Source organism: Brachyhypopomus gauderio, chromosome 5, assembly GCF_052324685.1.
Source record: "Brachyhypopomus gauderio isolate BG-103 chromosome 5, BGAUD_0.2, whole genome shotgun sequence".
NCBI classification, from domain to species: Eukaryota; Metazoa; Chordata; class Actinopteri; order Gymnotiformes; family Hypopomidae; genus Brachyhypopomus; species Brachyhypopomus gauderio.
Window position 1 is genome coordinate 2,242,177 of NC_135215.1, and position 24,946 is coordinate 2,267,122.

Below are 24,946 nucleotides of genomic sequence, written 5' to 3' on the forward strand. Positions count from 1 at the left end.
GGTTGTAGTGTGCAGACCATTCAGTTTTATAAAATGCAGCAGTTAATGGAGTGCAAGTAATTTGGTTTTGCCTTTGAAATGTGTTTCCTCGATATTCCTCAAAAGATGGACCTTACGGTTTATTGCACAGCAATCAGATATATAGCTATAGATTCATTAGTGCATGTTGTGAATGGGCGGTTTGCTTTTAAAGGAATGCACATCGGCTATAGTAACCGCATTGGAGATCTAATTTCTAAAGAACTGCAGATGCCCCATTCATCAGCACGGATCTTCATTTAGAAAGGTTCAAGCTAATTGCTTTTTATTACCTAATAAAAACCTTTCTGCATTTCAACATAGTAATAGTAGCTGGCAGGGCACTGTCCATACTGCTTTGAGTAATGAAACCACCATCATCATCATCATGGCAGTGGAAACTGTTCTTTTTGCTACTGTTTTGATTGTAATATAGAATAGTTATGCATATTGCATGATTTTGAATGCATATGGTGCTAAGTTCAATTACTCTACTGATTGCTTAAATTTTTGGTAGTCTTGGGCACATCCACAGAATGTGTGTAAGGAGTTTACAGATTGTTGACTGAAGTAAGAAGGGTTAAACAACTAGCAAAGTATTATCCATTACCAGCTATCCCAGAAAACCTGTATATCTAGAGAAGTCAAGGGTATTTGTATACTTAAGGTGCGACTTTGTGATGGCTGATCTATGAAACATCCAATGGCTCAGGGTTGTCTTAATTATAAAGCCAAATAAAGCACTTATATGTATTGAAACCCTGAGCCTATGTATGCAACTGACACAATCTGCACACTCTTGACATTTTCTTATGTGACAACTTCAGTTGTTAAAAGCGCTATACAAATAAACTTTGATTGATTGATTGATTGATTGATTTTAAATATTCTAAATGGTGGACCTACACTCTCAGGCCACTTTATTAGGTACACCTTGCTAGTACCGGGTTGGACCCCCTTTTGCCTTCAGAACTACCTTAATCCTTTGTGTCATAGATTCAACAAGGTACTGGAAACATTCCTCAGAGAGTCTGGTCCATATTGACATGATAGCATCACACAGTTGCTGCAGATTTGTCGGCTGCACATCCATGATGTGAATCTCCCGTTCCACCACATCCCAAATGTGCTCTATTGGACTGAGATCTGGTGACTGTGGAGGCCATTCGAGTACAGTGAACTTATTGTCATGTTCAAGAAACCAGTATGAGATGATTCACACTTTATGACATGGTGCATTATCCTGCTGGAAGTAGCCATCAGAAGATGCCATGTGATTGGCTGATTCAACATTTGTGTTAATGGGCAGTTGGATAGGTATACCTAATAAAGTGGCTGGTGAGTGAAAGTATGAATGCAAATAAATTTTTTAAAGATGGTTGTAGATGCTCCACTGTGTGTGTGTGTGTGTGTGTGTGTGTGTGTGTGTATAGAGCGCTGTACCGAGAGAGACTTGCTGAGCCTCTGGTCTTCCTCTTTGAGGTGGGCACATTCTTTCTTCAGTTCGCTGTTCCTCCTCATTAACTTTCTCTTCTCTTCCTCCCGCACTGCACATGTGCACAAACACACACACACACACACACACACACACACACACACACACACACACACACATTATACATCCTTGCCTACAGCCAGTGGACGTCTGCCAAGAGGAGCCGTCAACACACATGAAGACCATGGGCAGGATTACCTGCTTTATGGGTGACGTAGGACTGGACAAAGTTATGTGGCCAAGACAAGTTCTCTTTATTCAGGACCTTCAGAACAAAATCAGAAAAAAAACACAAGTCAAACCAATGCCAACTTTTTCTCTTTTATTGTCGTTCCTGTCTTTTATTCCTTTCCTCCACCAACCTTCTTCTGGCACTTGGGGCACATCCACATGCCCTTGGGCGGAGCTTTGAGGGGCGGGGCTAAGCACTCTAAGTGGTAGACGCGGGGACAGGTGTGGCACTGCTGGACCTCTCCGTCCTCTTTGCACACGGCACAGTGATCATCATGCTCTAGCTCCTCCTACAACACAGACACACCCAGCTCAGGTCAGGACCACTGCACAGCGGCCCGCCGGGCCGCCTCCCAGACTCCCCGCGGCTGTTAAGGTAAACAAAGGCCCGTCTGTGCGCATGTGGTCAGTGGCAGCGGTGGTCGTTTGCAACGATGATTAGTGAGCACGTTTTAGTCCAGGAGCGATGTTTTAATTTCAGGGTCTGGATGAGATACATTTGCAATTGGCCTGAAAACCTTAGCGCACTTCTACAAAATATGATGGACGGCTCTAGGAACCACAAGTCAAATACACACCCAAGAACACGCACTCACATACGCACGCACACACACACACGCACACACACACTAAGAGAATCCTGAGATTGGCTACGTACCTTCCAACACAGATCCTCAGAGTCTGGTGCATGAGTAGAAGCAGACAATACGTTAGTAGCTGGCACAGGGATCAGACAGGGTTTTTCAGGGGTTAGATGCACAGTTATAGCCATGCGGAGCTCAGCACACGGACCCCAGCCCTGGCCCCTGTTCATCAAAACTGCGTGGAGACGAGTGCGGCGAGAGCCGAGAACGACGTACGAACGACATCGAAACAAGCAGGTGATGAGGTGGTTAAAATATTGCAGATAATATAAATACGCCAGAGAAATGGATCAATACTGAGACTGGGGGTCAGGTTTTATCATACACAACTTTGATGAATAAGGACAGTATTCTTGGCACAATTAGCGCTAATTGTGCCAAGAATATTTAACTCTCTAGGCTGTTCAATGGCGAATCCCCAACTACAATCCAATTCAACTTAGACCTGACAGGTCAGAGCTGATAAACACACGTTTCTGAAATGCCATTGTTACTGGTTGATTATGGGCTAGTGACCTGAGAACAGTGTGTGGCATCTTGTCCAGAGGCAATTAGCTAATGATGTTGCTCAGGTGTGTAAGAGTGGGGGAAATACAAGAATAGACTGTTCACTGGAGTGCAGTGCAGGGTGGGGGTGTTGTTTCCTACAGAAACAAACACTGGGAACGATTGTAGATATGAGGAAATCGCTGCGGCTAGTTGGTGTTGCCAGACACAACTACATTCAAATGCTGCAACAAGTGATTTTACATGTTGACTGTGTTTGTCAGTGAACAAACGCTGCATTGTCTGAGCTTAGTTCCTGTTTCTCTTGGTGTGTGTGTGTGTGTGTACACATGCGTGACGGCATGCACTGGGCCATGCATGTGGGTGGTTCTTCATGCATAATTTTGTCAGCTCTACCCCAGCTGTGTCGTGTGATGGGAGGAGGAATATGTTTTACCTCTTGCTGACAGGAATAGCGGGTTGTTCAGATAATTTGATGCGAGTCTCTTGCGCTGGAAAGCAAAGAACGCGTCACTCTTTCACCGAGTTCACGGAACGAAAAGGCACCTCACGTTTACAGAAATCAACAATGCATGACAATGAGTCCTTTTGTTTCTTTTAAAGTACTGGCTAAAACAAGGCATGCAGAGATTGATTAGGCCACATGTGTGTACCCTATTAAATATTCTCAGTGCAGGTTGCACTTTTATTGTGAAATTTGTGCACTTTGGGGAAAAATGTCTCTGCAGGTGGTGGAGGGCCGTTAACTGTGTCCTGTGAGTTTCCTGTTTGCTGGAAATGTGTGTTTGAACCCTGTCCCTTACGATTGGCGCACCTGTTGGTTATGTCACTGTTACCACCAACCACATATAGAGCATGTATGAAATGAGAGGTACCTCTGGCTCAAAGAGATTGCTGTATGCCGGGTTCGCCGTGCTCCTTCTCTTCCTCTCCTGTCTTTTGGTCTGGATCTCTGCAGTAGCGACAAGATCAGACCGGTTAAGAAACAAGCTTCAAAATGGTGGAAACCTCTACGCATCAGTAATGTGGCCTGAACGCCGTTTTAGATCTGAACTCACCCTCCAAATGTTCGGTGGTAACAAGGCCAAGAGCCACCATGAAGGCGATTTTCTATGGTGTGGAGAGAGTTAAGAGTTACCTTTTGATGGACAATATGTTTTGAAGGCATTTCAAAGCCAGAATCCAGCCAAAAATTATACAGGTCATTTGCTTCAGAAAGGCGCTGGGTGTGTTCACACAAGCAAAACAAACACACGCTAGGCTCCCTGGGACTCGGTGTGAGAACGTATATTCTCAGACAGTTCATAACATCTTCATTTCTGAATCATTGTTGCCCTCAAAGCACTTACTTCTGGATCCTCCGTCTTCTTCTGCGTCTTGTGTGGTGAGGAGGGCACCGGGCTGGGCTCCTTAGCGGGGCTGTCAGCCTGGGCTCCGGGAGACGTCTGCGAGCTGCTGGGAGCCTGCGGCTGGATAATTATCATCTGCAAACACAGTCAAACACAAACGGGGTCAAACAAAAGGCCCAGGTGCTCACCGATAAGCAGAGCACTACTGGTCATGAGATCGATGGCCATCGCTTTTAAAGGCAGGCAATAGAAAGCACTGATATTGCAAGGACAGACAACTATTGATAATGTGCAACAGACTAAAACGTCTACTGACGGTAAATAAGCCCTCCGTGCCTCAGCACACGCCAGTGAGTTAGATCAGCTGCTGTAACGTAGCTGGAGTGGCTGTGGAATAGGTTCGCTCTGCGGATAATCAAAGGTAAAAAATCTTTTATTGCCGTTTGTTGGATGCGTCATCCTTCACTGCTGTCTACAGGAGGTAAGAGGGAATTGTGGGCATTGAAAGTTGGCTGTGACCGGCGGCGGTGAGGACCACCGCTCTCTCCTAACGACATCGTAATGAGCCTCACCAATCTTGCCTGTGAGAGTCTCCCAAGCCCCATTTTTCATCTCGCCCCGAGATTAATTACTCCGGCAGGACTCGCACGCAGAGGTGAGCCGCCGTTCGGAGCCGCACGGGTATCCTTAAGACCTGGCTGGTCACGTTCTGGAGTCTGGCAAGGTTAAGCTGCCTGATCAGGGGGCAGTTTCTCAAAAGCATCACAGTGTCAATACAGTCTTCTGGCTCAGAACCTCATTACCTTCTGTAAAAAAATGTTTATACAGTGCTGCCTTTTAGGACAGCAGAATATATGAATGTTTTAACTTTTTATGGGCTTCTTACAGCATAGTGAAGGTTCAGAAAGTAAACTTTCTTAGTTTGTTCCAACCGCCCTCATATCCTACTGAGCTGGACCCAGCAGGTCATAAATGAACTTTGATAGAAAAACATGACAGGACTTTTTGATATTGAACTAAATGGACCTCTGCCCCACAGAGATGTCCAAGTGGGCTCTAGAACTTGAATTTGAGTCAGGCTCCTGGTCGCATTTCATATACAGTTTATATCCTTTGGATAATTTAAGTTTACAGTTTTCTTTGGGTGGAAGAAACTTTAGTTTTCACCCCGAGTTTTCATTAAAAGTCTCAGGACCGGTGGGGCGTGCCCAAGGTGTAGCCGGACGGCCCCTTACCTTGCTGTCCGGACTGAAGAGCAATGGCGGCACTTTCATGGTCTCGCTCACAGCCGTCAAGCCGTTCCCGGCCGGCGAGGCAGCCGAGATGATGGCGTAGGCCACGCCGGGGCTGGCCGCTGCCGCTGCGGAGACGCTGGGTGCGGACGGCGGGGGCGGCGAGCTGTTGGGGCGGCTGGCGGGCCCCCTCTCTGGGCTGAAGGTGCTGTTGGCGACGGGCAGGGCCGGGCCCTGGCCTCTGGGGCTCACCACGGCCGTGCCGCGTGCCAAACTCACGGGCTGGCCAGACTGCTGCTCCTGACACGGGTTGTGCGGAAGGCTGTCTGGGATCAGGGTCTTTGGCCTTACCTGTTAGAAGACAAGGCACTAAGGCTCACTGCCAGCTCATTTAATTATGAACACTAACACAGACAGTCAGAATACCTTAAAGTACACCAGAAAACCTAAGTATTGTTAATCATTATACGGTAGATAAGCAGAGGTCTGAAAGTGTTAGCTAGACTACTGAAGTTCTCTCAAACACATGCCTAGATTTTTGTGAAACTACTACGCCTAATCAAGCATGTTTGCTTTCTCTGGTTGTGTTAAGCTGCAGACGGTGTGTGGTTTGTCCTATGTGTCCGAGCAAATCTGCAGGACTCTGTGTCATGTACTTAGAGCTGCAGTGCCCCTCTGTGGTGTCACTGGGACTTGCACCAAATGGGTCTTACTTGTGGCCATATCAAATACCATCATCGTCATTGCTGTCCACTGATGAAAGCAAATGATCTGGACCACAGCAGGAATTAATAGCGTACAAAGCACCAATGGAAAACCAGTACAAACTAGTAGCCTGAGTCTTAAAGATTTATTAGCCTTGCGATTTATCAGGATAATCACCTAGATTTGCTCATGTGCCTCTAATGGACTGATGACTGTTTTATGGCCGAGTGTCTGTTTTATACCAGGTTCCTGTGGTTGTGTTTGTTTGGTTTAGATATTGCTTCAGATATCTTCAGCTCTGTCTGCTACAGTACATTTACAGGCTGTGGGTGGGTTTGCATGCAGTGATTACAAGAATAGTCGAGTCTACATGGTTTAGAACGTCCCTCTGTGACGAGGCTGGTATTCTTTGAGAGAGTGTTTTACCAGACCTGGGACATGTTCTGTTGAACAGAGAGTATTTCTAGTCAAAAACTGCTTGGTGGAAAGCTAGCTAATTCAAAAGCTCTCAGTCGAGCAGGAGACTCTGGTTGACCTTGTAGTGTATATTACTGACTTGTATATCAAAGGAGAGATGTAATCTGATTTTTTATGTGGCACCTGAGGTTTGACAGGACTATGAGGTTTTATTTGCAGTGGTGTGTGTGTGTGTGTGTGTGTGTGTGTTTTACCTGAGGTAGCACGGTGGGCGACTGCCCGGCCAGCCGATGAAGAGAGCTGACCTGAGGCACCTTTATGGGAACTGCTGTGAAGGTTCCTAGCATCTGTCAGATGGAGATGGCCAGTGTTAATACCGTCTTAAACACAGAACACCAAAACTCCTATCTTGGAATCTATGAAACTATGTGTTTCAAACGTACAGTGTCAAAAGTCCAAAATACAAGGTGTGAACGCATGTTGTAAAGGTTTCATCCTGACTAAATGGCAGATCTTTGTGGAACGTTTTTACTGCAGAAGCACTATCTACTGCATCACAATCCACCAACCACACCACCCAGATTGATCTAACATCACAATCCACCAACCACAACACCTATACAGACGTAACACTCCCTTCAGCTGTCATTGGTTGGCCACTCTCGAGGAGCTCTGGAGTGCTTGTTAGGTCCATGGGGTCAACGCTAATAAGCAAGCAGGCTAACAGCTGAGAACATGAAAGCGTCCTTTAAGCCCCCCCGCCACAGAGGAGGCAGAAAAAACGGCCACTTCTGTTCGTCGCTCTGGGAAGGGCTCACCTCCCAGATGAATCTGTCGTGCGAGGACCCAGGACACAGAGCCGAGTTCATTAATCGACTGCATCCCAGGCGTTAGCGGAGTGGCTCATCACTCAGAGACTAGCACCATCGCTGCTTGTTTGTCCTGGTTAATTTGACTTCCCCAGAATGCCGAACGTTTCTGTTTTGATTTGTCAATTAAGTCAGCAGTCAATCTTATTTAATCTGTAACTTGGTAATAAATTTGTTATTTGAGGAACTGCTTAAGGGCTGGAGTGTAAGAGAACTATATTACAGAAATACCTGCAGCTAATTATGCTGACATAAAAGAAATCTACATTAATTGTGATATGCACAGCTTTGCTGCAGCTGAGACAGCTCAAGGATTAATCAGGAACCGAGTGGTTCAAAGAATCATTGGTTATATAGATAAGAGTTACACACTATATGCTAATATTGTTTAGAATTTAAATGCATTATTTATGCCAAACAGGCACTTAGAATAGGTGTCCTGCATCTTTGACAATGAAAATATTATTCACCAAAACACATGCAGTCTCCCCAACAACGCTCGAGGTTTGCTCGTGTTTTGTCCCACACTGGAAGCTTATATGTTTGGGTGGGTAGCAGATTTCAGCAGTGCTGCCATAATGTTCCCTCACAGGAGATTTGGCTTGCCAGGTGACTAATGATCTCCAGTGAGTGAAATGAGATTGCAGTCTGGGGCAGGGTTGTGAGGGGGAGGGGCATGGTTGTGAGGGGGAGGGGCATGGCTGTGAGGGGGAGGGGCAGGGGGAGACGCACTGATCTTAAGCTAATAATTTTTTTTTATTAATATCCCAAACATGGGTTTTATATGAACTGCCTGACCTTTTCCTGCATTTCAGATTTGACATCTAAAGTAATTATAGTCCGAGGCTAAAAATATCTCCTCATTGTTTTCTGTTCACATTTGACATAAAGATGTGTTTGTGTTCATATATGCAGACCAAACAGTCCAAACCAGTCACTTATTTTGTTACTAACTGTTGTAATTCCGTTAATAACAGTACAGTCTGTTATGCTTCAGATATTACATTTCAGATTCATATTAATATTTTTTTTAAGCCTTTAGACCAGCTGCAAGCATAAGCCTCCACTAATCTCTGCGTACAGCTTGTGCGTTTAAAAGCATGCTGGCACAGCGTCTTTGGTTCCAACGTGTTCTCGCATTTCTCCGGTGACGCTTTCTGCTTGTTTGCGGTCTCTCCTCCGTCGCCAGTTTCAACAACGCTGGCAGACAGAAGCTGATTAGCTGATTGGCAGATTAGCGCCAACAACTCGTCGCCGCCCCCGTCGGCCGAGGTGGCGAGGCCCGCCGTGCAAGGTGTAAACACAGCACCCGCAAACAGAAATTTCAGTGGGACAGGAAACGTGACCTGCCTCAGTGGGACAGCAGACATGACCTTCCTTTATCATGTCACAGCCTTGACGAGAGCCATCTTATTCATAAACCATAAAAAAAGGCTATATTATCGTTCAGCCTTTCCTAGTACCACAGTTTGGTTCATTTCAGCAGTAGTTCTAGTCAGTGTTCGAGTACACATGTTCAGTATGATCAGATAATATTCATAATAAATAACCTCACGTTTCCTGGTGACATTTGGGCATGATGCAAGGCTTGATACAAAAGTCCCGAATGCTTTGAGAGTTTCTGGCTGTGCATTAACAATTCTATGGCGGGTATGTATGGCTGTTTGACAGAAGCATCGGCGTGAGATATTGGGAACAGGATTGTATCGGACCAGTACAGCTGCCCTTGAAGGTCAGCCTTTCATGAGCAGAGAGAAATATGATTCTTCTGCAGCTCGGCCTGCCACTTCACACGCACTCAAGCCGATGATTTACTCCCAAACTTAATATAATGATATGCTATAACACCTTATAGTGATAGGCCTATATCAAGTGAAAGGCTGACTTAGGGTTCAAATAACACGCTCTCTAAATTCCCTCAAAGTATAGTGTGTGACCGGCTGATAGTTATGACCTGTTAAGTGTAATAATAATAACTTGTATTTTTGAATAGCTGGCAGACATGTGGTTGTTTTACTCCATACGCATTTGCTGTCAGCTCTCAATCTCACTCTGGTTTTCTCTGGCCCAGTGAGTCTTGCTCCTTTCTCTCTGCACAATCAAAAAAAAGTGAGCTCCTCCTTTTAAAAACACAAGCCCAATCAGTCTCTCTCCTGCTGTAAAATCCCTCCATTGTGCCATGAAAAACCAAGAGAAAGGCCAGGTTTGAAGGGGGGGGGGGGGCTGTTCCCATGGTAACAGCCAAGATGAAAATTCTCCCTCCATGAGGGCATTCATTTTCGTAATTGGTGCCCCCTGCCCCCCAGACCCCACCAGCCTTCTCTCAGGCCTCCTCTTGAGTAAGAGTGCCATAACCTTGAAGTTGTTTTATTCCTGTTCTGGCTTTATTTTCAAGTAGTGAATAAAAGATAAAAAATAAAATTAAAAAAACAACGAGGCCATTGGGCCTTTTCTTGACAACACCATGTGACCCACTCCACCCCACCCCACCCCCCATCATCAAATTCCTGGACGTATTCCATCCAGGTATGAAGTCTTTTTTTTTACCCCACCATGATGGTCCATGGACTGGACCCAGTTTCACTTGCCATTCTAAGGGGTGGGGTAAGGGGGGTGGGTTTAAGAGTGTCTTTCATCTGCCCCTGTCCCTTGTATCCTCCTGCACAGCTGTCAGGGGGGAGACTTTAGCCTTTCTTTTCCTCGCTCCGTGTCCATCGCTCGCCGAGTTGAAAAAGGCTTTCAGTAAGCAGCCATTATTCCTTCAGACACTGACATTTCAGCCTGGCCTCAGGTGTCGCCTTACTTATGCCAAAAATACCCCATGCAGCTTTAGCTTCCCAGGCTGTGCATTGTAGAGATGTACCCAACCACAACCCACGAATAGATGCACCCAACCACAACCCACGTAGATGCACCCAACCACAACTACCCAGGCACAACCAACGTAGATGCACCCAACCACAACCCACGTAGAGATGCACCCAACCACAACTACGCAGCCACAACCCACGTAGAGGTGTACCCAACCACAACTACCCAGGCACAACCCACATAGATGCACCCAACCACAACCCACGTAGAGATGCACCCAACCACAACTACGCAGCCACAACCCACGTAGACATGTACCCAACCACAACCCACGTAGAGGTGTACCCAACCACAACTACGCAGCCACAACCCACGTAGAGGTGTACCCAACCACAACCCATGTAGAGGTGTACCCAACCACAACTACCCAGGCACAACCCACGTAGATGCACCCAACCACAACCCACGTAGAGGTGTACCCAACCACAACTACCCAGCCACAACCCACTTAGAGGTGTACCCAACAACAACCCACGTAGAGGTGTACCCAACCACAACTACCCAGCCACAACCCACATAGAGGTGTACCCAACCACAACCCACATAAAGATGCACCCAACCACAACTACCCAGCCACAACCCACGTAGAGACACCCAACCACAATTACACAACCACAACCCACGTAGATGTACCCAACCACAACCCACGTAGAGATGCACCCAGCCACAACTACCCATCCACAACCCACGTAGAGGTGTACCCAACCACAACCCACGTAGATGCACCCAACCACAACTACCCAGGCACAACCAACATAGATGCACCCAACCACAACCCACGTAGAGATGCACCCAACCACAACTACGCAGCCACAACCCACGTAGAGGTGTACCCAACCACAACCCACGTAGAGGTGTACCCAACCACAACTACCCAGCCACAACCCACTTAGAGATGTACCCAACAACAACCCACGTAGAGGTGTACCCAACCACAACTACCCAGCCACAACCCACATAGAGGTGTACCCAACCACAACCCACGTAGAGATGCACCCAACCACAACTACCCAGCCACAACCCACGTAGATGCACCCAACCACAATTACACAACCACAACCCACGTAGATGTACCCAACCACAACCCACGTAGAGATGCACCCAGCCAATACTACCCATCCACAACCCACGTAGAGGTGTACCCAACCACAACCCACATAGAGTGTACCCAGCCACAACTATGCAGCCACAACCCATGTGGAGATGCACCCAGCCACAACTATGCAGCCACAACCCATGTAGAGATGCACCCAGCCACAACCCACGTAGAGGTGTACCCAACCACAACTACCCAGCCACAACCCATGTAGATGCACCCAGCCACAACCCATGTAGAGATGTACCCAGCCACAACGCATGTAGAGATGCACCCAGCCACAATGCATGTAGAGATGCACCCAGCCACAACCCATGTAGAGATGCACCCAGCCACAACTCACGTAGAGGTGTACCCAGCCACAACCCATGTAGAGATGCACCCAGCCACAACCCATGTAGAGATGTACCCAGCCACAACGCATGTAGAGATGCACCCAGCCACAACCCATGTAGAGATGCACCCAGCCACAACTCACGTAGAGGTGTACCCAGCCACAACCCATGTAGAGATGCACCCAGCCACAACCCATGCAGAGGTGTACCCAGCCAAAACCCATGTAGAGATGCACCCAGTCACAACCCACATAGAGATGCACCCAGCCACAACTCACGTAGAGATGCACCCAGGTACAAACCACATAGAGATGCACCCAGCCACCAACTGTTCAAACCCAGAAAACAGAGCTCTGAAATCTCCATTTCACATTTCTTTTACAGCCGGGCCCCCTTTTCATCTTGGTTTTTAAAGCATCTGGTTTTTCCATCTGCTCCTGCACACACGCTGTGGCACACAGCAGATCCCTTGTTGTATATTACCCAGGTTATATTAGGATGAGGGCACCGCCGCTGCTTCTGAGAGTTATGATCTGTGGACAGTGCGAGTGGAGAGAGTGAAAGTGAAGACTGCGGTTTATCTCTTTCTGCTGAGAGCGAGGGAGCCAGAGGAGTCCAGGTTGCCCGGCGGCTTCGGGTTTTGTTATCTCCTTGCCATGTTATCTAATACATGTATTCTCATGCATTAGTGACAAGCTCCGGGAAAGAAGAAACAGGGAATCAAAGAGAGAACAGAAGCTAGAGAGATGGAGGGAGGGAGAGAGAAAGAGATAGATAGAGAGAAAGAGAGAGAGAGAGAGAGAAGGAGTGGGTGTGTTTTAACAAGCACATTTCAGGTTTAAGGAGAAGCTCCTTGCTCTCCTGCCGTGGCCACTCTACTGTACACCTTCGTCTTCATCTTTGGAAGGTTCCGGGCCTCCTCGTCCTCATCTTCAGCTGTGGGGATTCAGACTGATGGTGAGAAATCCGACAGCCAATCACAGGGGCAGGATGCAGGAGCGCACCTACCGTGCACGCCTGCACAGGCCAGCCGCTCTGAAAGATGTAAGAGGCGCCGACAACAGAGACTTGGTTCGTGTGACATTCGCTTCGTCCTTATACAGCGTGATGCCGTGTGACCATGGGTTGAATCACAGGGACGTTTTTAGGGATCAAGGGGAAGGAACAAATGTTCAGAGTTCTTGATTCATTTCAGAGCAAAATTGAAATTCCCTCAAAGATTAAAGTTGCTTTACATCTATTAAGAAGAACTAAAAAGAAGCATTAAATGTCAGAGTAGAGCAGGTTCAGACTCCCTCGGGCTTTCAGTGCTCTCTCTTTCTCAGGTTAGCCTCCTTACAACCCATGGCACCTAGATGCCACAACCTGATAAGATCCTCAACAAGAATGTGGTTCAGCACATTCCAGGAAAAGGAAGTAGCAGCAGGGAATGATGGGAAATGCAGTTTGCTGGGTCACTAAAAAGAACCATTAATCACAGCTTCTCCTCAGAATAACGAGGCCATGTTTTATGTGACTAGGGTATTTTTCGGTGATTACTAAAAATATATGCTTCAAAGGATGGCTCTTAAGATTCATTTCAGACTCATATTGAGGTCAAGACCCCACCATATAGAAGACGTGATTTCCAATAAAAATTTATCTCTGAGCTCTCCAAAAGCATAAGTGATGAGAGGTGTATAATTTCATCACTGTTAAGATTCAAGCTTTTAGAGAGGTTTGTATAATTTTGTATCATTGCATACTACCCAAACACATCATGTAGGGTACTCTTCTACTTCATTTTGTATTCACAAACATTGTGATAACATGGCAGATTTATTTGTAATTGCTGGAACCCAGCAAAGGTATGTCTGAGGCCAGTGTCAGTGTTAAATAGAACAGACAAATTCAAAACCTTGAATGATAAATCTTATACCAAATTTTTAAGACAGTATAAGATGTATCATTCAAATTAATGAGTCAACAAGGTTACTTAAATCCTGTGTATTTCTCCAAATATCCCTTTATATTTATATAAATATCGCAAAACAACATCCCTTTAACTGCGCAGGTCTATGACATCAAACTAGGATAGTGACTTTTATTCTTCCACAGATCTGTGGCGTGTAGTACTGCTGTCAACCACTTGGGGGCGACCAAATGTGAACGACCAAAATGCCATCGTCCACCAAGGGCACGCACGCTTACACCCTCCCCATCTTGAGCAGGTGGGCTTGAATGGAAATTGCATCTACAGATGAAACTTTTATAACAGCGAAGAGAATACGTATACCCAGATGTACCTCGGCGAAAGGCCTGCTGAATTGCAAGCAGACAGGCCAGAAAGGACTTCACTTAGCCATGCTCCTGATTTTGAAAAGATTAGTGGTGACTGATTTGTTACCATTATTGGATTGTCCTGGACTATATCTGAGTAAACGACCCTCTATGAAAAAGACCTCCACCTGACATGCGCACGCCCACACATGCAACGCACAGATGTGTTAAGTCACTTTGGCTGCACTGAATTCGACACATGGAGTGAAACAAGTCTGACGCTCACAGTTCTTGCCTTGGTGTGATCACACCATTGAACCGACGTCCTGAAAGACGGAGTATATATACATACACCTGATAGCACAAGTGACGATTGCTGACGGACAGAGGCTTTAAAAAGAGCACTCAGTGTGTGATTAGAGCCCCCCCCCCCCCCTCCACACACGCTCCACGCTCCCATCTGCACACACGACGCCCCCGGGGGGCCAGTTGGATCACCATTCCACGCTAGCCGTGTAGCTTGCATGCCAGTACATAACGGAGCCTGTATGACTGGCGCCTCCTAGTGGGCAGAGCGGGCAGCTGCAGGCATGGCGCCTGCGTCACTTTACTGCTATTTGTTGTTGGGCCCCGACCATCCCGCCCATTCAGTTGGAGAAATTTCCAGAAAGCCTTGCGTATGTGTACGAAAAGAGGTCTGAGTGTTCCATGACAGCTGCTCTGACAGGCCTGACCTCGACTGTCAAAAGTGAGTAAAGCCTGGTTTAAAAAACAGAAGCCGTCAGAAGCCATAAAAGTCGAAAATGAAAGGGGACTGTTTAACAAAACAAGAGTACATTTCTTTCTTAATTTTGTACTGAAATTTCTAAACTACTTTTGTTAATACGCAATTAACAGTGGCCACAAATTACCACGATGAAATCATTGCACAATTCAGACACGTTTGAAGTAAAATACATTAGTAAACTCTCAGGGTATGACTCAGCATCAGGACATGTCTGATCTTTGTATTGTGTATTCAAATATTATTTAAAGCATAACTGTTATTCTAATCTTAATTACTTTTTTCATGTAGAGACAGATGCTGCTTCTGTGGAGTGTACTGCTATAATCTCGTTATGTTTAACAGTAATTGTCTTGTTATTGCCTGTCCTGTCTTAATGATTATAGGTTAGGGTGACCATACATGGTCTTTTTCTGGCTGGAATTCCTGAAATGTCTGGTTGGTGTACTGTAGTTTTGACCATTTTTTAGAGATCCCACCTCCTCACACACCACAACCATACACAAGTTAAACACCACCACTGGTGTGTGAGGACATGGCATAGTTTGATTTCTATGTGATCTTTTGTATGATTATGTCAAGGGCTCAGAGCAGAGCAGTGATGCTCTGATAGCTGGCATCTGTCCATTTTGGACTATGTCCATTTTGTCTGTGCGTGTCATGCATGTGACAAAATAATTTGAAATAAATTAGTCTTCTTACACTCACACTCCACCACCTACACCCTGATTAAATGACTTTTTAAGCTTGCAAGTAATAAAACAGGATGGAAAAAACAAACCTGGCAGAATTATTGATGTGATGTGGCCAGTTTGTGTGAAATCTGTATTAGTTTCAATTCCCACATCTGCGTTGTTAACATTGCATTACTGTATCTGATAATAATGATAATAATAAGATTATCTGGCCATTTAGGCTCCGAAGTCAATTGTTATTGGTTCTATAAAGAAATCTAATAAATACATTATTTAAAAATTATAATGTATACGGCCCCCTCCCATTGTCTATTTGAATCATATATGTGCCTCCACTTTTATATTCACAACAAACTGAAATACCATTTATCAGCCCAGATCAAAGAGTATAATCATATAATTGTTTTACTGAAATATGAATATGAATACAAATACAGGGCATCCTTTTCTATTTTTGATAAATCATTTGCAAATAAAAATCTTTTTAAAATCCTTAATGGTCTGACAGAGGTCACTGAACAAACTTTGCACTTTACAAGCATCTCTCTGCACTGAACTAGGGGGCTGTAGTAGTGTCTGTTTCCAGTCTGCCATTTGGCATGTACCGCTGTGAGCATTCTTGTTTCCGTGCTGACCTGAATCAACGTGCTGTCGCCACAAAGCTGCTTCTCATTCCTCACGAACAGGCTGTGTGACGTTCACACTCCGCAACAATGTGCCTAACGTGTGTGTCCATGCGTCCAGCCAGTCCACTTACACCTCATTATCGATCTTCAAATTAGTGGCCAGGTGGCCTGTACCCACACCCTCACCTCATCTGCTCCCCCGACAACCGCTCAGCAACAAAATGGCCTCTCGGTGCTTCTGACTGGTTCATAAAACTCTTGTGTTTTATGGGCATCGGTGCCTGTGAGGTACAAGCTTCCATCGCAGGTCCTGTCTTCTTAACTAGCTCTGCACCCTGGCAGCTGGGGCAAGCTGAATGCAGCACTAAACAGCACAGCCGTGAAGCAGTAAACTAATCCTGCCACATGACCCTCCCCCCTTTCACTCAAACAGACAGATTCCGAAAGGGGGGGAGGGACAGGCCTAGAGACCCAGGCCGAACGGGAGGGGCCGGGTACCCATGCGGATGCTGAGAGGAACGACTGTTGCCCCCAGCAGCTGATGCCGATGAAACCCGCCCCTCTCTGGATCCCAATAGGTTATCTGACCCTTCGCCAATTTTAGTTCCTCCTCGGTTCCTCGGGCCTATCGTTTTGGCGTTCAGCCCAAGATGGAAGAAAACTTGAGTTTGAAATGAGTCCATGGTTAATGTGCACCTCTGTCTTCTCTAAAACAACGATAATAAAGAAAAAAGTGGCGCGACATCTGTCAGGGACCTGCACCTGCCGCTCCTCTGGTGACAGTTTTCAGCGATTATATGTGGTACCTTCAGGCTAGAGAGAGGTTCTGGAATACCGCACGTCTACCACAAGGTTCTAGATGAAGCTCTAACTCGTTAAACCAGAATGTGCTTTTAACAAGGTCTTAGCCACACCTCCCTCAAGTGGCAAAGCAAAGACCTCGTCATCGGAAGTGGCTCCCCGGTAGGACCGTTAATGGGGTGTAGCCTTTCTAAGGTTTCTGTGGCCGCGTACCGTTTTAAATTGTGCTTATGAAACACTTGCTCTCCAAAAGACTCAAGACAACCCAGCTCCTACTGTTTCCAAAATCAATGGCTAGTCCGCCCCTCTCTGAGAGTTACTACGGTGTAAAGGTAGTCCCAAGGAAGGAAGTGGCAGCTGCAAAATATAATCAATGGCCTTGGGTTGCGGCTGTGGAGGTCACGGGCTGAACAGATGCTTTTCCTTTCTAATATCGGACCTTCTCATTTAGTTCAGATAAAGCTGAGTGTTAAAAATATGTTTTATAATATTGCATGAGCTGTATCATCACAACACTGATGAAAACAGACGTAGGCTCGTAGCACGTTTTCTTAAGATGTTCTTTCATTTACGGCCTTCATCACAAAACCCTTGCGATAACATAATGTGCATTGATTTTTGAAACGTTTATTTATAACTTTTTCTGTAAAACTGTTTCAAGCTGTGCTCTGAGGGCACACTGCCCTTTCATGACCCAGAATGCTGCATCTTAGTCCATCTGTAGATTTAACCTCACGTATTCCCGCCTGCCCCAGCAGCAAAGCTCTCGCTTAATTTAAGAGCAGATGAGGTCATCTTGTACTGAGATGAGCTCACGAGAGTCACTGTTAAAACACATTTGAAGTTCACTGAATATTATCACCAAGCTGCAGATGCTTAGCTGGGATCTGGTTAGCCGCATCAAAGCTAAAGACCTCTTTTGCAGTCCCCTTCCCAAAATGCACGATTGGCTCAAAGTTGTACTTTCCTCCACAGAGGTGCGCCGGTCCGAGCCACGCTGTGACTTGGTTATTCATCACTTGTCAGACTTTTAAGCGGTTGTGCGCGATTATGTGTGTGTGTGTGCGGGGCGGGGCACCTGTGAGTGACACAGCTCTCCTGCTCTCCGGCCGAGCGTCTGGGCGCCCACGGCAGCCGTCCTGCCGCCCGTCTGCAGGTTGATGGGCGACGTTTGCAGCCCCTCGGAGCCTGCCGCCTTTTGTCCGTTCATGTGTGCGGTCACCATGGAAACGGGAGCCTTGGCCGGCACGACGGAGATGGCTATGCTCTGGCTGGGCGCCTTGATGAGGGAGAGGGGCTTGGCCGGCGTCCCCACTGGACAACTTCTTACCGCCAGCTTCTGTCACAGAGGAAGGGGGGGGGGGCACACCAAGGTTAGGGAAGGAGGAAAAACTGAAGCCCCAGCATGCCTGTATCTGAAGGGCACCGGTGCCAAGGGCCCCGTTTGGACTTAATCTACGATTTTGCTCCAGAGTGTGTGGGGCCGTCCGCCTCAGGGCGCACGTCCCCTCCAGGCCTCCGGGCCGCGCTGTGGTCGTGGCGTCTGGCGAAGTTTCTTTTGCGGCAAATTTCGCATGGCGCATCGCACGTTGCACGGGGTAAAAAACAAGCGAGCACACTCTTGCTCCATCAGCTGATCTTATTTAAGGGACCTCTGGAAATTCAAACATTTTATATATATATATATAAATTACGGTCTATTTAGCGCCTGCATTCATTCGTCAATTCATCTAAGCACTTCCTAGCACTTAATGCCGAGACCAGAAAATGAAACAGCACTTTGCGTCCTTTGCGTTGTCCTTGAGAACAAGCCAAATGAACTGGCCCTGCTCTCCGTCGCGCTCCTGAAAGCCTACTTGTCTCACGAGCTACAGATCTGTCCTTATCATCTGCCTCTCCATCTCTCCCTTTCTCTTCCCTATCTCTCTTTCTCTCTCTCTCTCTCTCTCTGTCTTTCACTCCGCCCACTTCTCTGGAGGGAAGAAAATACACACACACACACACACACACGCACGCACATATATACACACACACAATCCAAAGCAGAGATAAGCATGGTTCACACTCCTACCACTGAAAGAGGAGGCACTCTAAATATTTTATATTCCGTTCCAGTGCCCCTGTCTTATTTCTCTCTTTGCCTTTTATCGTTTTCTATGGACTGAGTGGAGCGGGGGAGGGGGGGGTGAGCGGGCTTTCCTATTCAGCCATTCCAATATGAGAGACCATTTCACTCACTGTTCCGCTCCCGTTGTGTGCTGCTAGCTCTGGAAAAAAAGAGGCTTAAAGTAAAAGGTGCGTTCGGCGTGTCCTTCAGGAGACACGTCTCTTAGTGTTGCTCGTAATGTGCACTGGCTATGTCACGAACGCAGCTTGGTAATGATGAGGAAGTCGCGGCGGTGAAGGTAGTGGTGGTGACGCTATTTCCCCCACCGCGTAAACAATCCGCTACTCGGGGTTTGTGTTGTTTTAAAATGCACCGCCCGTTTAGAGATAAATCACGTTCGCAGTGCACTGCTCCGTGGCGCGATTCTGCATCGGGCTTCTTGGGGCTGTGCTGAGAAAACAGTGCGTTTGCATCGCAGCCTGTACAGAAATAAATAAAAAAAGAAGCGGCCAAACTGATTAGATTCAGTTCGCATTTTCGACTTTTTCTGCAGAGCGACGGTGCGGCGGGTGGTTTGGGGAAGAGTCAGCTACTCTCGATGCCTTCACAGCTTGGTGAACTCACAATTACCTAGGCTGGGCACAGAGGGCCTTGTACACACACACGCGCCCGCGCCCACACACACACACACACACACACACACACACACACACACACACACACACTCACGCACGCCCCGACAGCCCCATTCAGAGAAGGAAAATGGCTGAATGCTTGGAATTCATTTGGAAGTCTCTGCCTTTCACTCCACACGCCTAATCAGGAAAGTGGCTCTGGCTTCGGGTTTCCAATTTATGGGATCAGGGAGACTCAGGCTGCGGCAAGGGGCTGAGACATTGGGATAGCAAGTTGGGGGGGGGGGGGGGGTGTGAAGAGATCTCAGAAGAGACACAGAGGGCTTGAGTCCTCTGTGCAATCTAAATTCTCACTTCTTTACTGCCTTAATCAGCACCCAGAACAAGGCAGGAGGCACAGGGCCAGTACCCAGGGCCACTCTCCGCCCCTCTGCCCTTTCCCCGCCCCTCTTCTCTCGGGTCGTCTAGCCGGTTCCCTTTCTTGCATTCCGGGGGTGGGGGGGTGTGGCCCGAAAACGTGACAAAAAAAATCAGCTGCGAAGCGAAGGTAAGCAGTGCTGCAGGTCTGAGCCGCATCTGAGCCGGGGGCACTATCAGCCTCTGAGGCTGTAGCCTATCAGGCTGTAGTTGCCAGGCAGAACACAGTCGAGCCTTTGCTCGATTTTTAAAGTTTGCTTTATTATTATTATTTTTTACTTAGACAACGCTCCCATGTGTCAGGAACCCCAAGGTTGCGCGGACCCCGGAAAACCCTGCACGGTTCGGTCTCCGGCCGTGGTCGTGTCCTCGAGAAGTGGCGAGAAGAACGTGGCCCCGTGTAGCTCCCCTCCGTTCTTGGAGAGTGTTCATACAGGGAGGGTGAAGCCCTCGCCCGGCACCAGCAGTGGTTCTCTAACCTCTTCGTAATGCAGTACCCAGCTGCGAGCTCCATTTACACCCTCTCTGCCGCCGCGTTCGGGAGCGTTCTCTAAGCCGCGCGCTGAAGTGGGTCTTGCCCTATAATCCCATCACTTTCAATAAAAGAGCCAGCCCCTCTCATCCTTTTCTCTATTGAGCCGGTGATATTTTTATTTTTTTTGCACTCCCTCCTTCCTGCATAGCCTTTCGCTAAACTTTAATGAGCACTGACACTTTGGCATGGTTGCCAAGAAGGCCAAGCTTAAAAAGATGAGACCGCTTGCCAACAAGGGCCTCCATCCACCACCCCACAAACTCTCATCCATGTAGGAGCTGCTAACAGCTAGAGTCTGGAAATTCACCCAAATCCAGGGCACAGGTGAAATAAAGTATAACAAATAAAACAAAACAGAGTACTTGTCCGAGTCTTTTAAAGAGTCCGGTCGAGTTGTGTTCCGGTGTGGCCATGTAGACGGCCCTGAAAGCAGACTGCAGTAGGAACACCGGCATCGTCAGCACGGTGTTATTTATTAGTGCCGTCACAATGCACGCTACGGACCCCATTGTTTCAGTGGATCAATGTAATCCACAGGCAAGCCCGGCAGCCGCCTGCATCTGGGTCCTGCATGGGGCCATTTGTTTCTCACAGGGCACCTCCGATTGTCTCAAAGGTCACGCGATTCAGTCCCCACCCACCTCTCTCTCTCTCTCTTTCTCTCTCTAATCTCTCTCAAACACACGTTTCTGCAGGCACTCCAAACACGCAGCCTCGACTCGGCATTTTTAAAAGACTCGGCTCCCCCGATGACATCCTGAATGCCTCGAATGGTGTTTGCACGTTACCGAGTCCCACCGTACTCGGCCGAAGACCCGAGCACCGATCCGTCGCACAGAACCTCGTCAAGCGCGTGCACTAGTGATTCTTCCACAGTGCTTAAGACTCCGTGCACACGGAGCAGAGCCTCTGCAATGCATGCTGGGACAACGGCGTCAAGAGGGACCGCGGTGCACAGCCAGCATACTTCGGTGGCCCGGTCCGCTCCACTACGGGCGTAGGCAGGTTGCCAGAGAGCAGTCCCAGCTGCCCACCTCTCCGCATTCCTCCTGGGATCAGACGTACTTCCAAAGGGGATACTTAATTGTGCATATTATGCCATTAGCAGCCCTTCAGTATGGACTGAGGCTGATAAAGGACTCAGCTAATGTACACAAAGTGTGAACTGCATCGCCAGGAGATAACAACACTGCCACTCGGGCTGTAATTGCCTCACAGCGCTCTTGCCTTTTTAAAAAACAACAAAGAAGAGTGAATTACTGTCCTTCGCTCAGACACAAATGGTACCACTTTCACTGGTTGACTGTCAGCAGCTCCGCGGAGATATATTTAAGACCCATCATGTCTTTAAAATTATTTGACAAATAAATCTTTCACACTCAAAATAACTCCACGGTACAGACTAAATTAATATGTGCGCACAGGGAGAAAATGCCACATGCAAAGAAATCCTGGTTTTTGATTCGTATTTCAGCAGCGTGTGTGCCGGTGTATCACTGCTTGACAAACCGACTGCATGAAAGGGCGATTTCCCAGCATGCTGAGCAGGAATGTGGCAGTTCGGCCCAATCAAAATGCAACACCGCAGGCAGGTGTTGTTATGGTGATGACTGCAAAGAACGGGCAGACAGAGAGTGCGGGAAAGACGGGGGAAACAGGAACAATCGCCTGTCTGTCTCTTCTGTAAGCACACGGACTACCATGTGACCTAGATGGTCCTGGTTGGACCGGGATGGACCAGGCCAGACTGCGTGTCAACATCAGCAGCAACTGTTAAGAGCGCTGTGGCAACATTCTCTCTCAACTGCGTGTAACTCTTAATCTGGCTCTACCGTGTCCCCTGCCCATTCTTCCGCTATGCAGGCATGAAGGCACTGACAGCATCTGCAGGGAAGTGACTTTATCAGCAAGACCATGATGCATCACTCAGTCGCCACAGGTTGCCCGGACGCCGTGTGCCAAGGGTAAGCCACAGTTGGACCGTCTCCAGCGCCGACCTAATACAGGGTCCACGCGAGCCATGGCCTCCCGCCGAGGCGCAGAGGGGAACAGTAGCCGCCCCTACCCGAGGCTCTTTGAACCAAGGTCTTGACTCAAGGTGCTCCCGCAGGAGAGAGGGATAAGCCAGGGGTCCATGTGCTGTATGTGACTTGGCATGGCCCTCCGCATGGGTACCAATATCCTGCCAAAGCTCAGGCTCCACGCCAACCCCCCCCATGTGCCCTGCTGATAAGGGGCCGGTGGTGTTGCTGCCAATGGTATCAAGGGTGGAAATCAATCAACACACAGATACAAAGTGGCCCCAAAAACAACACCAAAAAAATTGGGAACGGGGTGGGGGGGACACGTGAGGAGCTGGCGGACCCTCGGCCACGGCCTCGCCATGGCGATGAACTGAGCCAAAACAGTGGAGGCGTGGCATATTATGGGCTGTCCTTTGACAGAAGCCACGTTTCCAGGAGCACTTGTCCTGAGTGGGGAGGAGCTGAAACCGCACGCGTAAGAACAAGCCGGTCCATCTGGTGCAGGCAAAGTATAGGGCTGAACATGACGAGCACGCACTGGATCATAAAATCTGTTTCACAAGAGCCGACATCTTATTCTGTGTCGGTAAAAGTGCGCCTTTAATCAAACTCGTATTAAAACAAAATAAGGAACAACTGACTGAATTTGAGGGAACGTTGAAGTGAAATTTTTTGTTTTGGCTCGTTAGGGGATCAAATATCAAATATTTTGTAATGTCAAGGTCTCAAGGGATATTATTAATATAATTTTTATTATTATTACTATTACTATTATTATTATTATTATTATTATTATTACATCCAATAATAATATCGATCAGTCGCCTATTCAGCATCCAGACAGATGAAATGCTGAAGGGGTAACGCCCTGAGGAGAAGAGACAATAACAGCTCATCTGAAAAATTATGATCCAATATGGAGCCATTCTTATTAATATCATTCCTTTGGTCTTGTTTACATACACATCACACAGCCCATTCATTACCACGCTGACGAAATGCCGCACGCCAAAAGTGTCCACGAAAGCTTTTGATGTTTCGGCCTATGGAAGGAGCAAAATTAAATCCTGACTCCCAATTTCCTTCCCGAGAAAAACAATTTGATAGTGTGGCCACTGCCCGTCACGCCATCTGTAGACAATAAATCCATTTAAATGCAAATCATACATGCCCAGGGTCTAATTTTCCCTCATCTGACTATGGGCTCATCTGAATCCGCCAGATTAGACAACCCTCTCACCTATGAGAAAAGGCATTTTGATGTCTGGGGAGGATGGCGGACAAACTTAACGTCCTAGGATATCGGACTTAATATGACATTGTTATTTATCGTGAGCTACTAAAGTCATTAAATTTCAGTGCATGGATTTGGGTAAGTTTCCAAAGTGCAAAAGCAGTGCTTTACTGCTGGGTGGCACAAAGGCAGGACAAATGGTCTTACTGAAACGGATGTGCCTTGCACTGGCCAGAAATGTAGGAAAGTTATCCAGTGTAAGCCAAAAAATGCAGCTATGAAGAACCATCTAATAATCCAGTGAATAACCATCTATGAAGTACAGAGTGCAACGGAATACAACACGTTCCAAACAGAACCCAAAGGTTCTTGAACAGATTCTGGTTGTTTTTCTGAAATCAGCAGGGAGCTCGTATTAGTGAATGGAATCGTTTGTTTCTTGTCCCATTAAATTGTGTGCAAGAGATCATTATGATTCAAGTCAAAATGAGTCAAGAAAACATTCTGCTGATACGGAAAACCTTCGTTATCATGAATGTTAGGTAATATCCAGCTTAGAGTAATTGAAATGTTTTGTGAGTACATGCAGTATATGTGTAACTCAGTCCTACTAGATTTTAGGCACTGGGAGGGAAGAGGCCTCTAACCCGGTGTGTTGTGCCACGCGGACACTGACGCCTGTGCTCATTGTAGCCTCTCGCAAAATCCAGCCATCAAATCTCAGGCTTCCAATTCTGTGTCACTTGTCAGAGTGAAATGCTCCAATCTGCTTTATTAGACTCAAATGGTCTCATATCATATCTGTCAAGCAACAGAGCTCATATCGACTGTGTATGGGTGTGTGTGCATGTGTGGAGAAAAAAAAACATGAACAAATCTCTTTCACATATAGTTTAATTGAACCTAATTGACAATTAGCTTCGATTAAAATTGCAATTCATTTTATTCCTTAACAGGTGACCACGTATATGAAAATAAAACATTAGAATATGGAGATCATGACTTTTTACCCTTAAACCTGTGATAATCTCCTGTTTCACTTAACACGTCTTTAATATAC

General features: G+C 47.0%; 1 protein-coding gene across 9 annotated transcripts in view; it reads right to left on the minus strand.

Annotated features, from left to right (window-relative positions):
* phf21b (PHD finger protein 21B) overlaps window positions 1–24,946 on the minus strand; it is a 61,515-nt gene that overhangs the window by 2,514 nt on the left and 34,055 nt on the right. For 3 of the 9 annotated variants that reach the window (XM_077004828.1, XM_077004826.1, XM_077004824.1), the window contains 11 exons: window positions 18,013–18,270; window positions 6,853–6,945; window positions 5,480–5,827; window positions 4,245–4,379; window positions 3,954–4,005; window positions 3,771–3,847; window positions 3,332–3,386; window positions 2,403–2,563; window positions 1,876–2,034; window positions 1,712–1,778; window positions 1,462–1,565 (listed from right to left, as the gene is read on the minus strand). In XM_077004828.1, the coding sequence (XP_076860943.1) occupies window positions 1,462–1,565; window positions 1,712–1,778; window positions 1,876–2,034; window positions 2,403–2,563; window positions 3,332–3,386; window positions 3,771–3,847; window positions 3,954–4,005; window positions 4,245–4,379; window positions 5,480–5,827; window positions 6,853–6,945; window positions 18,013–18,270 (1,509 nt within the window). Of the gene's footprint in view, window positions 1–1,461; window positions 1,566–1,711; window positions 1,779–1,875; window positions 2,035–2,402; window positions 2,564–3,331; window positions 3,387–3,770; window positions 3,848–3,953; window positions 4,006–4,244; window positions 4,380–5,479; window positions 5,828–6,852; window positions 6,946–18,012; window positions 18,274–24,946 lie in introns of all 9 variants that reach the window. The other 6 variants (XM_077004831.1, XM_077004830.1, XM_077004829.1 and 3 more) reach the window with 2 other exon arrangements.